Source organism: Nicotiana tomentosiformis, chromosome 2, assembly GCF_000390325.3.
Source record: "Nicotiana tomentosiformis chromosome 2, ASM39032v3, whole genome shotgun sequence".
NCBI classification, from domain to species: Eukaryota; Viridiplantae; Streptophyta; class Magnoliopsida; order Solanales; family Solanaceae; genus Nicotiana; species Nicotiana tomentosiformis.
The window spans coordinates 62,054,206-62,071,696 of record NC_090813.1 but is presented as its reverse complement, the minus strand read 5'-3'; the positions used below and the strand labels follow the sequence as shown (position 1 = coordinate 62,071,696).

Genomic DNA, 17,491 nt, shown 5'->3' with positions numbered 1-17,491 from the left:
TAAGAAAAAGCCTTTTTCCCAGCACGTCATCTGCTGTAAGGAAAGCTGCGTGGGAAGTTGGAAATTTGGACCAACCAATCAATGACTTTTAATATTAAACAATATTTATGGATAAACATCTTTTGGTAATTGAATTCCGATACTTTCATCGTTGAGCGAGTGAACTACACACAATGTAATCGAACGTGCTCAAAACTCCTAACTGGGCCCACTGCCAATAATCTCTATCACGTGCTCCTCTGGAGCGTGACGTCTCTTTTGCAGGAATCCGAATTTAGTTAAAACTCCATCTATATTGTTGCACCTGAAATATTTGAAGTTATTCCAATCAATTATCATGTAAATTGTTATTCTCACCAAATTATTTTCTTCTTTTTCAGTTTTTGAGTATTTCCTTTCCTACAGATATTTAAAGAAAAGAGAATTTGTATTTTCCCCAATTTTAGGTATTAATTAGTAATAATTTGATCTAAATATAATTAAAGTAAGCGACAAAATATCTTTTTGCTAGTAAACTATACAAAAAAATATATTAAAAGGCATGAGAATCTTCATATAAATTTTGAAATAATCTAAAAGAAACTATAGGCATTTAATTTTGGAAACGAATGAATACTAATTTATTTCTCGTTTCTTTTCAATTTATGAATGTTAATTATTTTATTTTCTATTTTTTAATAAAAATTCCACAAAAGATTGCACAAAAAAAATAAAACAAATAAGGCTAACACAAAAAGAGTAAAATTTAAGGGAATCTTAGTAATTGGTTGGGTATTTAATCTTTCACTTTATATGCGAGGGTTCAATTATACAACATGTGATACCCTTCCCCTCCCCCGTTTTTTACTCCTTTTAATAGAGTAAACTTTAGATTATATTATTAAAATAAGATAAGAGACTTGTAATTTCACTTCACATTATATTAATTACCCTAGAAGGGTACAACTGTTCATTTTAAAATTTGTGACTTTCTCGTACATTATAAATTTTGCATGATAGTAAGATGATTTCACAGTTTAAAAAATTATATTTAATAAAAAATTAATAACATCTCACATATTCCATATAGCTTGATTAATTATATATTCATCCCCATAGTGTTTGCTGTGTATTAGAAAGTAAAAAAGGAAAAGGAAGGATTGTGTTTAACATAAGAGGCTTTATGAATTTCAATTCCAAGCCTAGTCCTTTACCTCAAAAAAACTTACTTTGTACTTGACATATGTGCATAATTTGACCGAGTTGTGTAAAAAAGAAAATACTATGCACTAGTAAGCTCTTTTCTCTATAAAGTAAAAAATAAAAAAAGAAGAAGAAAGAAATCCTCCCACTCATTACAAAGTCAAACAAGAATATTAATTTTTATTTAATTAGTTAAAAAAATATTGATTATTCTTTCATAGTGAAACTTCCAAAACTAAAATCTCGAACACAAACAAAAAAGAGAAAGAGAGAAAGGAAGCAAAAATTAGAAGAAGCATAGACAGATACAAAAAAGAGATACTTTTATTTATTAAGGCAGGGAGAAAAGAAAGAAAAAGGAAAAGAGAGGGTTTTCCCAAAACAAAAAGGATTAGGAAAAACACATTTATTTACAACTCCTATTATGGAGTAGTATTAAAGGAGTAAGAAGCCCACAATAGAGAAATCCCAAACCCACAGAGAGAAGAGAGAAAGCAGCAAAAACCCCTTCACTGTGTGCGTGCGTGTGTTTTCAAAGATACATATCTCTATACACAAAAGTGAGAGAAAACCTAACTTTAATAGATCTGAAAGAGGAAATATACAGTGGGTGTTTGTTGTTTTTTTTTCTCTCTTTTTTCACAGAAAAAGAGTTGTAACTCTTAAAAAAGATGAGTAGCAGAGGAGGCAATGGTGGAGTTGGGGTACAAGCGATACCAGCAGGGTCAAGGAAGGTGGTGCAAAGCTTGAAGGAGATAGTTAACTGTCCTGAGCCTGAGATCTATGCTATGCTCAAAGAATGTAATATGGACCCTAATGAAGCCGTCAATAGGCTTCTTACTCAAGGTCTTTACCGTAAACCCTAAAAAGATCTTTCTTTTCTTATTTTATAAAAGAATCTTTTCTGGGTGTTGTTTATTTTTAGATATTATTTCTGGGGTTTTAGGGTTTTTTTGTGACTCATTTTACACCTTAATTTCAAAAGTTTCTATTTTTTCTTAAACTCCGTGCCCAGTCAAATTGTTTCACATAAATTGAAACGGAGTGATTATGTTTTTTCCCCGCCGGGGTTTTGTTTCTTTAATTTTTGCTGATACTGGGTGTTAGAAACTATGAGGTTTTTTAAGGAGTAGGAACAAGAAAAGAATAATTGGCTTCTTTTTTTTTTGTGTGTGTGTGTGTGTGTGTGTTTTGGGCCCTTTCATGCGTATAGGTCTGGACGTTCTGAGCATTATTCTCTTTATTTGTGATGCTTTGTTTAAGAAAGAAGAATGACACAGTGGGATTGTGTGTGTGGAGCGTCTGTATTTGCAGTGTATAATTTGTACGTTTCATCATGTAGAACACCCTTTTCTTGATTTTATGGTAGTTAGTTCCATATTTGTCAAAAGCTATATCAACCGGTTGAGCATGCCACCTGTGATTCGAGTAGTTATGTGCAAAGAAATCAGAGGGAGGGGTGATTTTCATTGACGCTGATTTTAAAAGATAAAGAAAAGAGAAAAATATGGTATTAGGGGCTTTTGCTATTTAAAACTGCCTGCTTTACTTCAAATTGCTTCTGGTTTCTCTCTTAAAGCCCCAGGAACTTATTACTTTTTGTGCTTCACTTTTAGAACATTGGTTACTGCAGTTGAAAATCCTTATTCGGAGTTTGATATATTTTGCGGAGTCTCAGTTTGTTATTAATTTTGATCACCTTCTAATTGGAGTTCGTTGACTGCCCAGATACTTTTCATGAGGTGAAGAGCAAACGTGAAAAGAGAAAAGAGGTTTGTAAACTTTACTGAAGCAGGAATTCTAGAGACAAAATGGTTATGGAGCTGATTTAACATTTGTTCTTAATATCTGCGTGTTCCTCTTATGATTTATATGATACGAGAGAAGGGGAAGTAGTCTACTCAGATCACTTACTACCCTGGTTTGATAATTAACTTCTGATCTCTCTTTTTTGTTTTGTTGTCTTGAGTGGTGCATGGCACTTTCCTCTTGATATGTTTTATGTCTTATCTGATGGGTTGCATGCTCTAGCAGAATATTATAAGGTGCTATTATTGCTTTCTTAAATGGTTTGTTGATTTCTTTATACTTCACTTATATTCATCTTAGGTTCAGAGTAAGGATACAACTGAATCTAGGCCGCGTGGTTCAGTTAGCAATTCAGGCCGTGGAAGCAGGGGTGGTGCCGAATGGTATGTTGGGCGTGGCGGGTCAGGTATATGCATGATAATGCATAATCTTTTCAAACAGAATTAGGTCTGACTTTCTCATAGTTTGTCATGTTATCTCATGAGGGTATAATTTTGTTTCTGACCACCTTTTTCCAGAGCCTACCAAGCCTACTCCTGGATACAAAAAGGAGAATGGATCTTATACAAGTTATCTGACTTCTACTCCTGAAGTTTCCGGAAGTAACGTAAGCAGGAGGGTTGCAACCATCAGGTTAGCTTCGAAGTCTTAAATAGTTTAGTTTCTTTCAAAAGGACATTAGTTGGTTTTAGATGCTCGTGTTGTTGGTTCCAGTAGGGTGTTCCTTTACCCACAGTATGTTTCTTTCTGTTGAAGTGTCTCTGGCATTAATTTAACTAACTTAATAGCTACGATCATTAATCACTGCATTGGCTTATTTAAGTTGCAAATTCTTTTCATTCACTTCAATAATCTTGCAATGTAAGCTATTTACACATGCATGTGACTAAGCACAATTTCAGCGCTCTTTTAGGAGATGCATAATGCTGCTTTGAATTTTCTTTGAATGCTTTTTTTACAGTGATGCTGCTGCAAATGAAAGTAAAAAGCCAGCAGCAGTTGATGGTGTTTCATCAGTCTCACAGCATTCTTCTGGATATCAACCTACTTGGGGCGGGGTGCCAGGTCAAGTTTCCATGGCTGATATTGTGAAGATGGGTAAGCCGCAGAGCAAAGTGCCGAGTGTACCTAATGTATCTCACCACAATGCCAATGCCAACCAAAACCATATTCAAGGGCTCCCTTCTGGTGCATCACATCAAAATATTCAGTTTTCTGACGATCATACATCCAATGTTTCTGATGTATATCGAGAGTCTGGGGATTATCGGGTGCAGCATCGTTCAACCGATGAGGAATGGCCTCTAATCGAGCAGCCATCAGTTGCTAGCCAGCCCTCTATCTCAGAGCCTCCTGCAGATTCTGAGCTGCATCCTGATCCAGCTAACATATCATATGACAGAATTAATCATCAAACTGAGATTGATGAGGTTCAGGGGATAGATGACAGCACTGCTGAAAATCTTGGTAGTCCTCCAAGCATAAAGTTGCAGGAGGATAATGCTGGAGGCGCAGTTCTTTATGAGAATGACCTCTACAGATTTCAGAACCAGAATCATACTTTTGACCATCAAGAAGGTTAGTATATCACAGTTTTGATTTGATATTGTGATATGCTTTTCATTGTTGAAAATATGTATTATTTGTCGTCATGTTGCTTGTGTAATAGTTCGTTTGACATGGTATTGCTTATTGTTTATCTTTCGTTATTCTCTCTAAGGTTTCCGTGCTTGGCAGGTCCTTTGTACAGTAAGCTAAAGATTCCCTCTGTCCCCCTTTGACATCAGTATAATGTTATCGTTGCGTGTTTCTTAGAGCAACTACACTTTGTTTTTTTGTAATACAGTCCCAGTGTTTGATCTCATCCTATCAATTTAGTTTGAATAAGTTGGATATGTTGTTAGGCTCTTGTAGATACTGATATTAATATACGGTTGGACATATAGTAGCAGTGGAATGCAAGGAAGTTCATCTTAACTGGTTGCAAAGCTCTTTCTTACTGTATTTGGAGCTTCATTCAATTCTATTGGTTGTGTCACCTTTGTTTGTCTTATCACCTTTTGATGGAAGTGTAGCATTAAGAACCTGGTTGGTTTAAGCAATAAACTTCTTCTCCCAGCTTTTTGTTTGTTGTAGTTTTTTAAATAGGAATTTAAAATATCACTTCTGTCTTGCAGTAAGTGCATATTGATATTATTATTAGTGTTTGTAAGGATAAACCCCAATCACTTGTTGTTCATAGGTTGCCCTGTGCAGAGTTGATTTTACCTCCTAAAGTTAAAGCTTGGTGTTCTGTTGACCGGTAATTTGATGTTTGGGGTTTATCCTTAAAAACTCAAAGATGCCTTAAAATTTATACTTTGCAGCCCCCTATTTTTGAAAGAGAAGAAAAGCCTAACAAATCTCGAGCCACCTAGAAACTTTTCTTTTTTGGGCGGAGAGGGGGGCAGCATACATGGAGATGCTGGCTAGGAGGCATGTAAACAGTAGACCTGCTTTTCATGTCACGATTCGCTTCAACTTAAAGTGAAAAGGCATCATGGTTTTTCTGCATAATCAAATTGTTTGTTCCGGCATGTGAAGTTCTGTTACTTAGAATATTTTGTGTAATAATTCTCTGCCATCTTCTTGCAGTTGAAGATGTTAACATCTCTGTTTCATCAGTTGCTGCAAACTTGCAACAGTTAAATGTACATGATGATAGAGGGTTGTCACCTGAAGGAGATGGTCCTTCTGTTGTAATCCCAGACCATCTTCAAGTTCAAACTGCAGACTGCTCACACCTGAGCTTTGGTAGCTTTGGCGCTGGTATTGGCGGGTCCTTTTCCGGGCCTTTAGAATCTGCTCCAGTGAATACTAGCTTGGAAGATGCACCTAAAGATGTGGAGGGTTCATCAGTTGGGAACTTGGGATCCAGGTATACCTCCTTCGTAACCGTGGATTTTGTTTAAATTTAAAACTCATTGATGCTTATCTAATTAATAACACATAATTTAGAAATTAATGTTATGCCAAGTAATGAACATACCAAGTCTCTACCGGCCACTTCCCCCACTTAGATTAGATGATGTGGAAACTTTCATTCATTTATTTTGCCTCATAGGTCTTATCTTCCTTATAGTTGATCAATCAAATTAAGTATGGATATGCAGTTAAGTTTGCTTCTGATTTTACTAAATTCAACTACATATATCCTTGCACTTTATCTTAGTATTTTTGTAGTTGGCTTTTCTAAATGTTCATCACATTAATCAGTCAAATAAATCAATGCTATTCTTCAATCCCAAGTAGTTGAGATTAGCTCATTTTAAAAAAAAGTATTTGAGCTTAGCTGCATCTCTATGAATCCTCTATACCAGCTTCACTCTATTCAGACTCATCTCTTTCCAGTCAAATAATTTATCATTTAAGATAAGGAGTGCAGTGCAGTCTTCTCTGCCCTCCCAACCATAAATTTATTATTTAAGACGAATTAGGGTTCTCTAAAGCTAACCCAACAGTGCATTTTTAAACTTGTGTATTAACATCTTCATATTTTTAAGTATAAAATGTCAATCTTTCAAGATAACGTAAATCATTTTGTTACTGAGGTATTTATAAATTAATCTCCCATGCAAAACATAGGAGCTGAAAATATTCCTCTTATTAGTTAGTGTATCTTTATATTGCAGAGCTCCCGAATACTATGGTGATGAGTCTCTCGGACATGCATCTGAGAGTAACATATACCATAGAACTAATGCAAGTTCTGGAAATTATGATTCACCTTCTGCTTCACAACCAGTGCCGTTGAAAGCAGAGATGAGCGAACATGGAAATCATTACTCGTATCCCTCCTCTGCTGCTGGCTACACATATGAAACTGCACAACAATTGGCTGCAGCATTTAGTCAGCCACAGACAAGTTCCCAGATGCAAAATCTTGCTTCTTTCTCCAATGTAATGGTAAGAGTTTCCTCCCTTTGTCAAGGATGTAAGTAGTTTCTCTGCTCTTCATTGGATGTTTGCCTGCATATGACTTTGCATAGCTGAAGTTTGAAGGTAATTGTACTGAAGGTATATCGGGTGCTCAAGAAAAGTACATTGAACTGATTTATAGTAGGCTTTTTGGGGTAGGGGTTGTGTATCATAGTTGAACTTGTCATAGGTCAGCTCCCAAGGAGGACATACACAATAAATAATTGTTTCTGTCTGTTATACTTTTGACTTTCTCTTTTTGATTTGGTTAGATAGAGTTTGCTTACTATTGGCTTGCTATTCTGTTAGGAAGTTTATATTGACATATGCGATGATATGGTAGGAGTTGCAGGGTCAGCCCCTAAGGAGAACATACACAATAAATGATTACTTCTGTCTGTTTTACTTTTAGGGTGTGTTTGGTATGAAGGAAAATATTTTCGAATTTTCCCATGTTTTGTTGGCTTTAAATGTTTTGGAAAACATTTTCCTCATGAACTCATTTTCCTTCAATTGGAGGAAAATGTTTTTTCCCTATCAAAAGAACGGAAAATATTTTCCAAAACTCTTTTTCAACCTTCTCCATCCTATTCCCCATCTCCACCAACCCCACCCCTATCCACCACCCCCACCCCCTACACCCACCCCAACCTCGCCCACCACCCACCCTAAATAGAACTATTATTAAGAGTAATTTCTTTTGATGTTGTAGATAGAGTATTTATTTTATTTCAACAAAATTTCTCCATTTGCGTCTTTCTTCATTAAAGCCCGCGCTTTATTTGCGCTTAAAGTCCCAACAGACCTTAAAGCTTTTTTGCGCTTTTCGCCTTTGACAACACTGCACATTAGTTCTTTTGGGTTTGTGTGAATTTTGAATAGAATAATTGGGGGGGGGGGGAGTACATGAAACATGGGGATTTTGGGGAAGGTGAGTTTAGGAGAGTAACATAAAAAATTATTTTCCAAAAAATATTTTATACTCTAACCAAACACTAGAAAATATTTTCCAGAAAAAGTTTTTCACTCACCAACCAAACAAGGAAAAATAAGTGGTGATAAAACCACTCATTTTCTAGGAATGACAGAGAGTTTGCTTACTATTGGCTCACTATTCTCTTAGGTGTAAAATGACATGGAATGATATGGTAGAGTTGCGGGGTTAGTAGCTCCATTCTATTATCTGAGCAGGGAGGGGGGGAGGTCTAAATGTCGAGTTTAGTTGCGTTACTATACATTGCGCCCGGATAGATGTTTGCCTAATAATGCACTGAAAGATGTGAATGCATTCATATCTTTTGCAAGTCTTTTGTTTCTCATGGTGCAGCGAGAGGTGGGGGTTGGTGTAGAAGTTTGTGACATGTTCTTGAGATCATTATTCTTGCAGATTTACTTCTGTTTCTTGTTTCCGCAAGAATGATTTCAACTGCAAAGAATCATGATGTATTCAAAATCTAATAATGATTCGACCAGTTTTATTCTCTCGAGTCTTATAGTTTCTCTTTTGAAAGTTAATTATTGGTGGATGTCACAAGTACAACATGATTACTTGTTAGTATCACTATAAAGGCACTGGTCTATGGACATGTTATAACTTTTGAGTAGCTCTTGCACCATCAAGGAAAATCTTTTGCTTGTTATAGACACTAGTTTTATTGAACTTTGCTTTAGACAATATAATTAACTAAGTTGAGTAATTCACTAAGGTCTGCTAGAGTAAAAGATGACCATGGACAATCTTTTCCTTGTTTCCTTTTGAGTAGCACACTATTTCTTTTAACTCTTTTGGACACTGCCCTTTTCTTGTGATCCTTTAGTTTTTTGCTAGGATTTTTTGGGGGACAAGCTAATGCTAGAGTTTCCTTCTGCTTATTCTGTATTTGAAGTTGATAAATATAAAATAATAGTGGCAAATGTGTGAAAAATCAAAGCCTGCGGCACTATTGTGGGGTACCTAGTATAAGTGGTAATTTGCTATTTTTCCTAATGTATCTATATTCATCCAGGAATTGGTTTTAGTTTTATAAACTCTAGAAAGATAATGCCTATAGTACCTGCTTTTCCCGTGTGAGGAGCGGTGGTAGGTCAATGGAGTACAAGAGCAGAAGAGGAACATTTAAGTTCCCACCAGAATTTTCTACAGCGAGGTACTCATTTAGCTATTTTGTTGGAGCAGGCCTTCACAAATTCATTGCCAAGTACCTTGTTGGCTGCTAATGTTCATGCTGGTCGTGAATCTGATCCTTCATACTCACCATTTACTGCAACACAAGCAATGCCCTCAAAATATGGCAACTCTGTTTCTTCAATTGGAGGTTCAACTATTTCCATGCCCGAGGTAATACTATCTTGATGAAGTTAATTGTATTTTTCATAGTGAATTTCTTTTTCCTCATGTGCACTTGGTGTATTGCTCATGACTTGTTGCTTGTCAAAATTTTCATGTATCGTAAAAAGCAAAACATGATGCTTTCTTGCCTTTTTAGAAATATTTATAATGCTTGTTATAGTTGTCTATTTGTACATAATGAGAATACTGTACATTATGGATCTAATTGCATCTAACACTGTGGGTGGGACCTCTTAACAATTGGGGATGAAAGTTTGATGATAGCATCTGCTGTTTGAAACTAAAATTTGAAGGCCGTTTCTCTTAATGTCCATCCAATGTTTTAGAGGCAACATTTGGTATTTTTTAAAACTCGTGTGGGTTGGTGTTTTCACTCTGTATACAAAGATAATTAGTTACTCGTCATGGATTTTCAGAATATTTTGAAGACTAATTTGTTTATTTGTGTGGTACAGTTACTCGTCATGGATTTTCAGAATTTTTTAAAGGCTAATTTGTTTATTTGTGTGGTACAGTTAGAGGGTCTAGTTCATGGAGAGGAAAATTACTCTTTTGATTTAGGAAAAGGAGGCTGAAGTTGTGTATATAATATTCTTATAATAATGTTACCTTTTGGTTTTCTCATGTAAAATTTTCTTTTGGGTTGTTACAAAAGAAAAGAAATGGTAATAAGATAATAATAATCTGAAATTTAAGAGATTCACAGTAAAGTTGTGAATTTTGATTCCTACAAGTTACCTATAAAAGCAACCGTTTCATCTAAGATGAGTGTAAAAAAGAAATTTAATTGGCAATTCATATGAAAGCTAGTGTATATATATGTATTATAGTTTTCCATTAGTATGAAAAGGTTGTGTAAGATATGGATAGAAGATTTTCTATCTTATGTCTTCTTCCTTTCTAGAGTAATAAGTTTAACAATTTCTCCCTTCATATGTCGTCGTGTAAATCACTGATATTGTTTCTGTTGATTTGCAGTCTTTGAGGACTGCTGGTTTTCAATCAGCACAACCTACACAGCAGACACTTTCTGGAACTAGTGTCACCACCGGACCTGCTGTGCCGCAACATCTTACTGTACATCCATATTCCCAACCAACACTTCCTCTGGGACCGTTTGCTAACATGATTAGTTATCCCTTTATGCCTCAGAGCTATACGTATATGCCATCTGCATTCCAGCAACCATTTGCTGGTAGCAGTACTTATCATCAGTCGCTAGCGGCAGTGCTCCCCCAATATAAGAACAGTGTTTCCGTCAGCAGCTTACCTCAGTCTGCCAGTGTTGCTTCTGGATATGGTGGTTTTGGAAATACAGCAAGTATCCCTGGTAACTTCCCAATGAACCCTGCTGCTGCTCCCTCTGGTACTAACTTGAGTTACGATGATGTGTTGAGCTCTCAGTACAAGGATACCAATCATTTAATGTCTCTTCAGCAGGTAAGCAATGCACTTGCTATAAATGCTGTTTGATTATTTAAAGACAATAGGACAAATTGCTGTCGACTTGCTTTCTCTAATATAATAGGTTTTGATATGTTTCTAATTTGGACTAATAGTTGTGATATGTCGACTCAGCATTTTCTCGATCACTGTTCTTCCTTTCCTTGATTTTGAAGCTCATGTTTATGTTCATTCCCCTTCCTTTCAGGGTGAGAATTCAGCTATGTGGCTTCATGGACCTGGCTCAAGAACAATGTCTGCTGTTCCTGCTAACACATACTATGGTTTCCAAGGTCAAAACCAGCAAAGTGGTGGATTTAGGCAAGCTCAACAGCCAATGCAGAATCATGGATCTTTGGGCTACCCAAATTTCTACCATTCTCAGGCTGGGATCTCATTAGAACATCAACAGCAAAATCCAAGGGATGGGTCATTGGGTGGCTCTCAAGGCCAGCCAAAGCAGTCTCAACAGCAGCTATGGCAAAACAGCTACTAATAATCTCTTACTGCCTCCTGCTTTTTCGGAGTCTTGTAGTGAGTTTGAAAGAGGCCTTTCAGGGTGTTGCTTTGGAAATAACTTAAACGTCCCAAGGGGAATCGACTGGCTGCTACCCTGTGCCTCGAGGTTGTACTTTACGTATTTGTCATCAGTCAAATGTAACGTAGGAATGTGAGCTAACGTCGTGCTAGTGGACTTTTCTTGTTTTGTTAACTCTTTGTTTCACAGTTAACCCCTTTGCTTCTTTATCTATAGTGATAAGTGATGTTCTGTTTCCACTAAGCAATGTGTTGCAATCCATCTTAGTTTCCTAACCAGTTTAGCCCTGCTTGCTGCACAAATGATTTAGATGTGGTATTTTTATTATCAGGTTTTACTTATTTCCTACTTCCATTGAGCCTAAAATTCCTGGCACAATAAGGTGGAATGTACAAAGATCTCCCTTTATTTGAAAATATTGTTAATGCCCTTAGTATAGTATTATAGAGAAGACAAGTTTTGTGGTTCAGTCCTGTACGGCTCACCTAAAAAAATCTCTTTGATTATGCGAGCTATTTTATATGATGTTTTCAGAGGAAAATGACGATTGATTCCTATTATGGAGTCGGTATAGAAAACCTTTAATCTCATCTATCCTCTTTGCCATTTGGTATCGAATGTGGTCAAGTTTCACTTGAGAAATTAGACATGCAGGTTAACTTACTTCATGCTTTGATTCTATAGCACTTTCTTTTGGAACTAGCCTATAAGGTGAAACGGACTACATCTAATGGTATTGACTTTTGAAGTTACTATTCGTTTATAAAGAAATGATAGATCTAATTGGAGCATTTGGTAATTTACGCTTAAGTTTTAGTTTAGAGTACGAAACCTGACATGCTAGATTTGGATCATTACCATCGGTTCGTAACGAGCTTTATAAACATTAGTTTACATCTTTTGCTTTTTAGTTGCACAATGAATTGTGACTAATTTGTCCTAGTAAATACATCATTATTATTTCAATTCAGCTACTATTTTAAGTTTTGAAAATTTATCATGTATTTTCTTCTTATATTGACATGTAGTGACTCCATTATGGCACCAACATTGCTATAATTTGTCAAACCTGTGGAACTGACCAACATCAGAATAATAAGATAATTGCAAGCTTGGAAGGCAAGGAAAGATCACAACTTTGAGTAAATTACAGTGAACAATAAATAGGCTATAAACCATCTCTGTTGCTACATATATAAATTCCTTGGCTTAATTGATTCCATTAAACCCAAACTCAACGGAAGACCATAAGCTCGGGGCTCGACGAAACAGAAAGTTTCAGCTTGTTGAAAGGTAGTAGGATGTGGTCTAAAGGATCTCAGATTAACTGTCACACAAGCCCATAGAAGGTGATGTGATATAACATGATTTTTCAGATGACAGAAAAGATGAACCAAAATAATTAACTACATTAAAGGCAAATAATAAGGAACCAAGAAAAGGAAATCAGGAAAAGACACTATGTGAGGTCACAATCCACATTGCAAATGAGTTCTTCCCCCCTCACTACACAAGCATCAAGTTTGCATTACATCTTAATGTGTTCAACTAAGTCGAAAGATGTAGAAACAAGAGACTGGGCATAAGTTGGAAGTATAAGATCTAAAACATATGCAACTTGATGCTCATCGATTAGTTCATTCAGGAGGAAATCAATGCTTGCGAAGCCTTGGTTTCCCTTTCTTTTGTTGACCCAACAAATCATTTGAGAAGAGATCTTGCTAAATGTTCTCGTGCAGTTGCCAATGCTTGGCTTATTGTCTGAACCAGAAAGAACGCATAGTGAAAAGATGAGTTAATTGCACAGGGATGCTAATTAATGAAACAACTATTCGATCAGTTTGAAGGAACACATCAGGAAACAGAGCAATATTTACCTGCTCTGACAAAGGTGCCCCAGAATCCACGCTATTGCTTGCCACTTTCCCGGCAATAACATTTGCATCCGTTTCAAGAACAATTCTACAAGAGATAAGAAAGTAAAATGGAGGATCTTCGTAAGATTGTAAGTTAATCAGAAGTAGTTTCAAATTCTTCATCAGCTTAGTTTCCTGTAACTGAAATTGAGAGCAAGATTGAATGTCTGCACTCTTTTCCATTTTCTTTTGCCTACTTCAATTCTCAAGGTCAAACACTCTAATAAGTACTACACAGGGTATGTGAAGAAGAAATAACTATAATTCTATATAACTACAAAGAAAAGAAATAAAGGATGCTAACATGTAGTATTTTGATAAAATGAGTAAAAGTTGCAAAGCAAGTTAAGACAAAGATTTTAATTACTCAAAATTTGAAATAAATAAAAAAATCATGGTACAATTCTCTTACCCGCCATCAACAATTTCATCAAGACACAAAAGAATAAGGTCCAAATTTTCAAGTGCCTCCTTCTTCTCTACGTTGCCCCTAAAACAAAAGGCATTTGCAGCTAGATAAGTACATGAAGACGAAAATATCAAGGGATGCATATCGAAAAGGAAAACATTGCTCTTGTAGACAACCTAAGAAGAATACCAACAGCATCAGAGAACCCCTGGAGCACACTGGCAAGGATTATTTCATTTTCATTGTCACTCCCGGTAACAAAGAAATGAAGATCTTGGGAAAACTTGTAAACAACAATATAGTTATCAAACATTGTTATCTCCGCTGCATAAGAAGTAAGAAGAGTGATCAGACAGATCAAGGTTCTCTTTCTTTCCCATCACAAAGTTAGAGTTTTAGCAGCAACTGGGGGAGAGGGGGGGGACCCAATATGTTGCACAACTGCTTAAGCACAAGGGCATTCTTTAGTAAGTGGCATAAAGACAATTCTTAATATATATGGAGCAATTAAGGAGCAAGACTTCGGATTCATATGACCTGGAGAAAACCAAATTCTAGAAGAGGACATGCAAGCAAACGAAAGAAAACCAAGTCTTTAAGAACATTATTGTCAACCCACCACCACTAACCAGAGTTCCTATTTGGTAAATTAGCAAAACTTCTAATAGCTTGTCTTTGTTTTTAGCACTTGATTAAGACTACCACAAGAGTTTTATAATAGTATTGTACAGAGACTGGTAATATCTACTGCATAAGATAGTCTCACCGACAACTCTAGTGCAGAATGGAACCTAACCAACTGGCAGGATGACTTTTGCTTCCTTTGCATGTTGAAAGGGAGACCAAAATGTGCAGACAGTAATACTTGAAAGTATGAAACAAAATAAAGGAGATAATTTTGAAAGAGCACGACCAAACATAAATAAATAAATCAACAGTAAAAGAGAAATCATACCTTCTGCCCTGGCATTAGTCTTTTGTGTCTTGGCAAACACAGCCTTCTCAAAAGCTTCCCTTGCAATAATTGTTGGCCAATCATCTGAGTAGTACTTCACAGCAACACGCTTTCCTTCGGAATCTAGAAGCAGAATGTTCTTAACTGAAGGGCAGGTCTCCTACAAAGAGGATGTGAAGGATATTATAGCAGGATCTTTTGTCTAGATATCCAGCTATGAAAAGAATAAGGGATGAATTTCTTTTCATACGTTGTAGAAAAATAGGTTAAAAACGTATATTGCCACATCTGACAGAGATGGAAATCATGCATAAATTGCTCTGGTTCTATCTATCAAAGCTTCAAGTTTAACCATCGTTCCAAAAATTCCAAGATACTCACTTTTGCATATTTCTCCTTTTACTTTTTCTATCCTAGCACGTGTAACATATAATCATATTCCAAACCAAAGCATAACTGTAGCACAAATAAAGCTGCCTTCCCTTTTTCATGGCCTCCTACACAGCTATAGATGTCAACCAGAAACTACTTTCTCTCCAATTATATCCAACTCCAACATCAACTCATCAAGTCTCCAAGTCATGTGGAAAAACAAAAATATCCAAACACCTAAACCAGATTTTCGCTCAGTGGCTTTTTACCTTTATTCTCTTGATGGAAAATCCTCACTATTTAATAAAATAACTTTGCCTCACATCATATGCCCCTGTTATAAAGCACGATATTTCCTCCTTCATGAGCAAGACTTTTCCATTCTAAAGAGATGAATGCAGCATCCCATTTCAAGAAATATGAATCTAAGATTTAGCCCAGAAGCCTTAAATGTGTGGGTTGGTGTCAGAGGCGAATCCAAGATTTGAACTTTATAGGTTCAGAATGCCACTGAACCCTCTGATCATTCGAGTTACTGGGTTCAAAATTTAATATTTGTAAATATTTGGTTAGATTTCTGAACACATACACACGGTATGAGCTAAAGCTATTGGGTCCGGCTGAATCCATAGCTTATACGATACATACGCCCCCGGTTGGTGTCCATCTTAAATTTTGGTGTTCTTCCTATTAGGGTGTTGCAAAAGAATTAACTGGTGGGATATATAGTGTAAATAATCCTACTGGAGTATTTCATAACAAAAAAGTTTCTATCTTCCTTCTGTTAATTCTTACGTTTTTTTCTTCCTTTTGTTAATTCTTTTCCTTTTTTCCATTGTTGGAGACTTAAAAATGCTAGATCTGATAGATATACCGTCCCAATTTACCTCCATATAACAAACGCTGAAAACAGGTCAATAATCAAAGAGATCAAGAGAAAAACACTTTAAGCCAGCTTTTCCAGTTCTACCAAAATTAAAACCCCAAATACACAAAATTCATTTTCTACCAGCGCTGACCGCTAAATTCAACCAAACAATACATAAGATAAGTGATCAACGAGAATGCGCTTGTTTTGGGCAAATATGATAAAACATATTTAAAAAAAAGTTTTTTTTTTTTCACTTGGAAAATAATAGCAAAAGGGTTTAAGAGAGAGAGAGAGCTGACCATTGTGAGTGAGAATTGAGGAGAAAGAGCTCAGAATTGACGTTGAAGGCGGATCGCTCGACCTACGAACGCACCGTAGAGAAAGGAGGGAGGGAACCTAATTGCTGGGGCGTGATACTCGCTTCTTACTTTCTTTTTTATTTACTTATTATGTATGATTTTCACTAGGCGTTACAACTTGTGAAAGTTGTTTGCTTGTTTTTGAAGTTTCTTGCAAGGAAAAAGGTTCTTTTCACGGTCCTTTATTATTTTTATTTTATTTTATATTATGCTACTTGTTTGGGTATTCTTGGTTTAATTTGTCCAAACTAATTAAACCAGTTAAATCTATTTTTTAAAATATTGTAATCTAATCAAACCAATATAATCTAAATTTTATCAGATTGGGCGTTAGGTTCAATTTTAATTTTCTATTTATACAAATGTAGTTAATAATGCAAAGAAATTGATACTACATAAGTTTGACAATCAATGTATGAGGATGATAATTGGGACAATGACTCCTATGTAGGTGGAACAAAATTGTTGTACTAGGAAAATATTTTTTTCCACTCCAAAAGTTGTCGATTTTGCCTTCACAGACTGAGAATTTAGAAAAGAGGTATAACTCCACTACTTACTCTTTTCATTAATAAATCATGTTTGCATTTGTAATTTTTGTGAGTAGCTATTTTCATGTTTGCCTTTGCGGGCGAAGTGTAGCAATAGCGGTTTTTAAGCCCGCTATTTAAAATATATTCACGGTTTATAATGTATTTAAAGATTAATGAATTCACCTAAACTTCAGAACTAAGTGTCCTGAATTTTTGAGCTGCTAATTTAAAATTCAGGACTAAGTGTCCTGAATTTCTGAACCACTAATTTAAAATTCAGGACATAAGATTCGAACTTCAAGACATAATTTTTGAACTTTAGGACACGATGTCCTGAATTTCTGAACTACTAATTTAAAATTTAGGACATAAAATTCGAATTTCAGGACATAATTTTCGAACTTTAGAACACGATGTCCTGGAGTTTGAATTTTGAGTTTAAATTCTAGGACGTCAGCGAAATTGGCTAATCTTTAAATACATTGTGAACTGTGTATATATTTTAAGTAACATATTTAAAAGTTACTACTTGATGTCATTTCCACTGCCTTTGCTAGTTTCGAACAAATGCAAATTAGGAACAACCCACATAGAAATAAGGGTCGACCTAGGCAAGTTCCACCTTGCATTATATTTTCGTCGATTTCTATGCACCTTGGTGTGGCCACTTTTTTTTTTGGTTGAACATACTGTTGTTTTTTCTTTTCTTTTCTTCGTCACAAGACTGCAGTAAATTTCTTGAGCCAATAGAAAACGAGCCATATGGGAAATAACTGGAAGACATGAAAAATGTAAAA

General features: G+C 35.8%; 2 protein-coding genes across 5 annotated transcripts; one reads left to right on the top strand and one right to left on the bottom strand.

Annotated features, from left to right (window-relative positions):
- The first annotated feature begins 1,625 nt into the window (after nt 1–1,625).
- On the top strand, nt 1,626–11,522 carry LOC104107048 (cell wall protein AWA1-like). 4 transcript variants are annotated; one of them, XM_009615746.4, is made up of 10 exons: nt 1,626–2,028; nt 2,911–2,954; nt 3,298–3,397; nt 3,510–3,624; nt 3,953–4,569; nt 5,626–5,908; nt 6,663–6,936; nt 9,125–9,286; nt 10,277–10,738; nt 10,950–11,522. In XM_009615746.4, exons 1-10 carry the CDS (start codon nt 1,854–1,856, stop codon nt 11,235–11,237), a joined length of 2,520 nt encoding a protein of 839 aa, XP_009614041.1. In that variant the 5' UTR covers nt 1,626–1,853; the 3' UTR covers nt 11,238–11,522. The 4 variants fall into 4 exon arrangements, with proteins under 4 accessions (XP_009614041.1, XP_009614040.1, XP_009614043.1 ...); XM_009615745.4 differs by having other exon boundaries at nt 3,292–3,397; XM_009615748.4 differs by lacking the exon at nt 2,911–2,954 and having other exon boundaries at nt 1,890–2,028; nt 3,292–3,397.
- Nucleotides 11,523–12,668: 1,146 nt separating this feature from the next.
- Nucleotides 12,669–16,335, bottom strand: LOC104107049 (coatomer subunit zeta-2-like). Its single transcript, XM_009615750.4, has 6 exons — nt 16,102–16,335; nt 14,560–14,719; nt 13,781–13,928; nt 13,608–13,685; nt 13,157–13,241; nt 12,669–13,040 (listed from the first exon to the last, which is right to left on the bottom strand). The coding sequence occupies exons 1-6, from the start codon at nt 16,102–16,104 to the stop codon at nt 12,981–12,983; spliced, it is 534 nt and encodes a 177-aa protein (XP_009614045.1). The 5' UTR covers nt 16,105–16,335; the 3' UTR covers nt 12,669–12,980.
- Between the last annotated feature and the right edge of the window lie 1,156 nt (nt 16,336–17,491).

Coding starts and splice junctions, on each gene's coding strand:
- LOC104107048 (XM_009615745.4), top strand. CDS start 1,854: ATGAGTAGCAGAGGAGGCAATGGTGGAGTTGGGGTACAAGCGATACCA. Junction 2,955..3,291: donor AACGTGAAAAGAGAAAAGAG/GTTTGTAAACTT, acceptor TATTCATCTTAG/GTTCAGAGTAAGGATACAAC. Junction 10,739..10,949: donor ATTTAATGTCTCTTCAGCAG/GTAAGCAATGCA, acceptor CCTTCCTTTCAG/GGTGAGAATTCAGCTATGTG.
- LOC104107049 (XM_009615750.4), bottom strand. Junction 13,929..14,559: donor GACTAATGCCAGGGCAGAAG/GTATGATTTCTC, acceptor CTTCTTATGCAG/CGGAGATAACAATGTTTGAT. Junction 13,041..13,156: donor GGGCACCTTTGTCAGAGCAG/GTAAATATTGCT, acceptor TTTCTGGTTCAG/ACAATAAGCCAAGCATTGGC.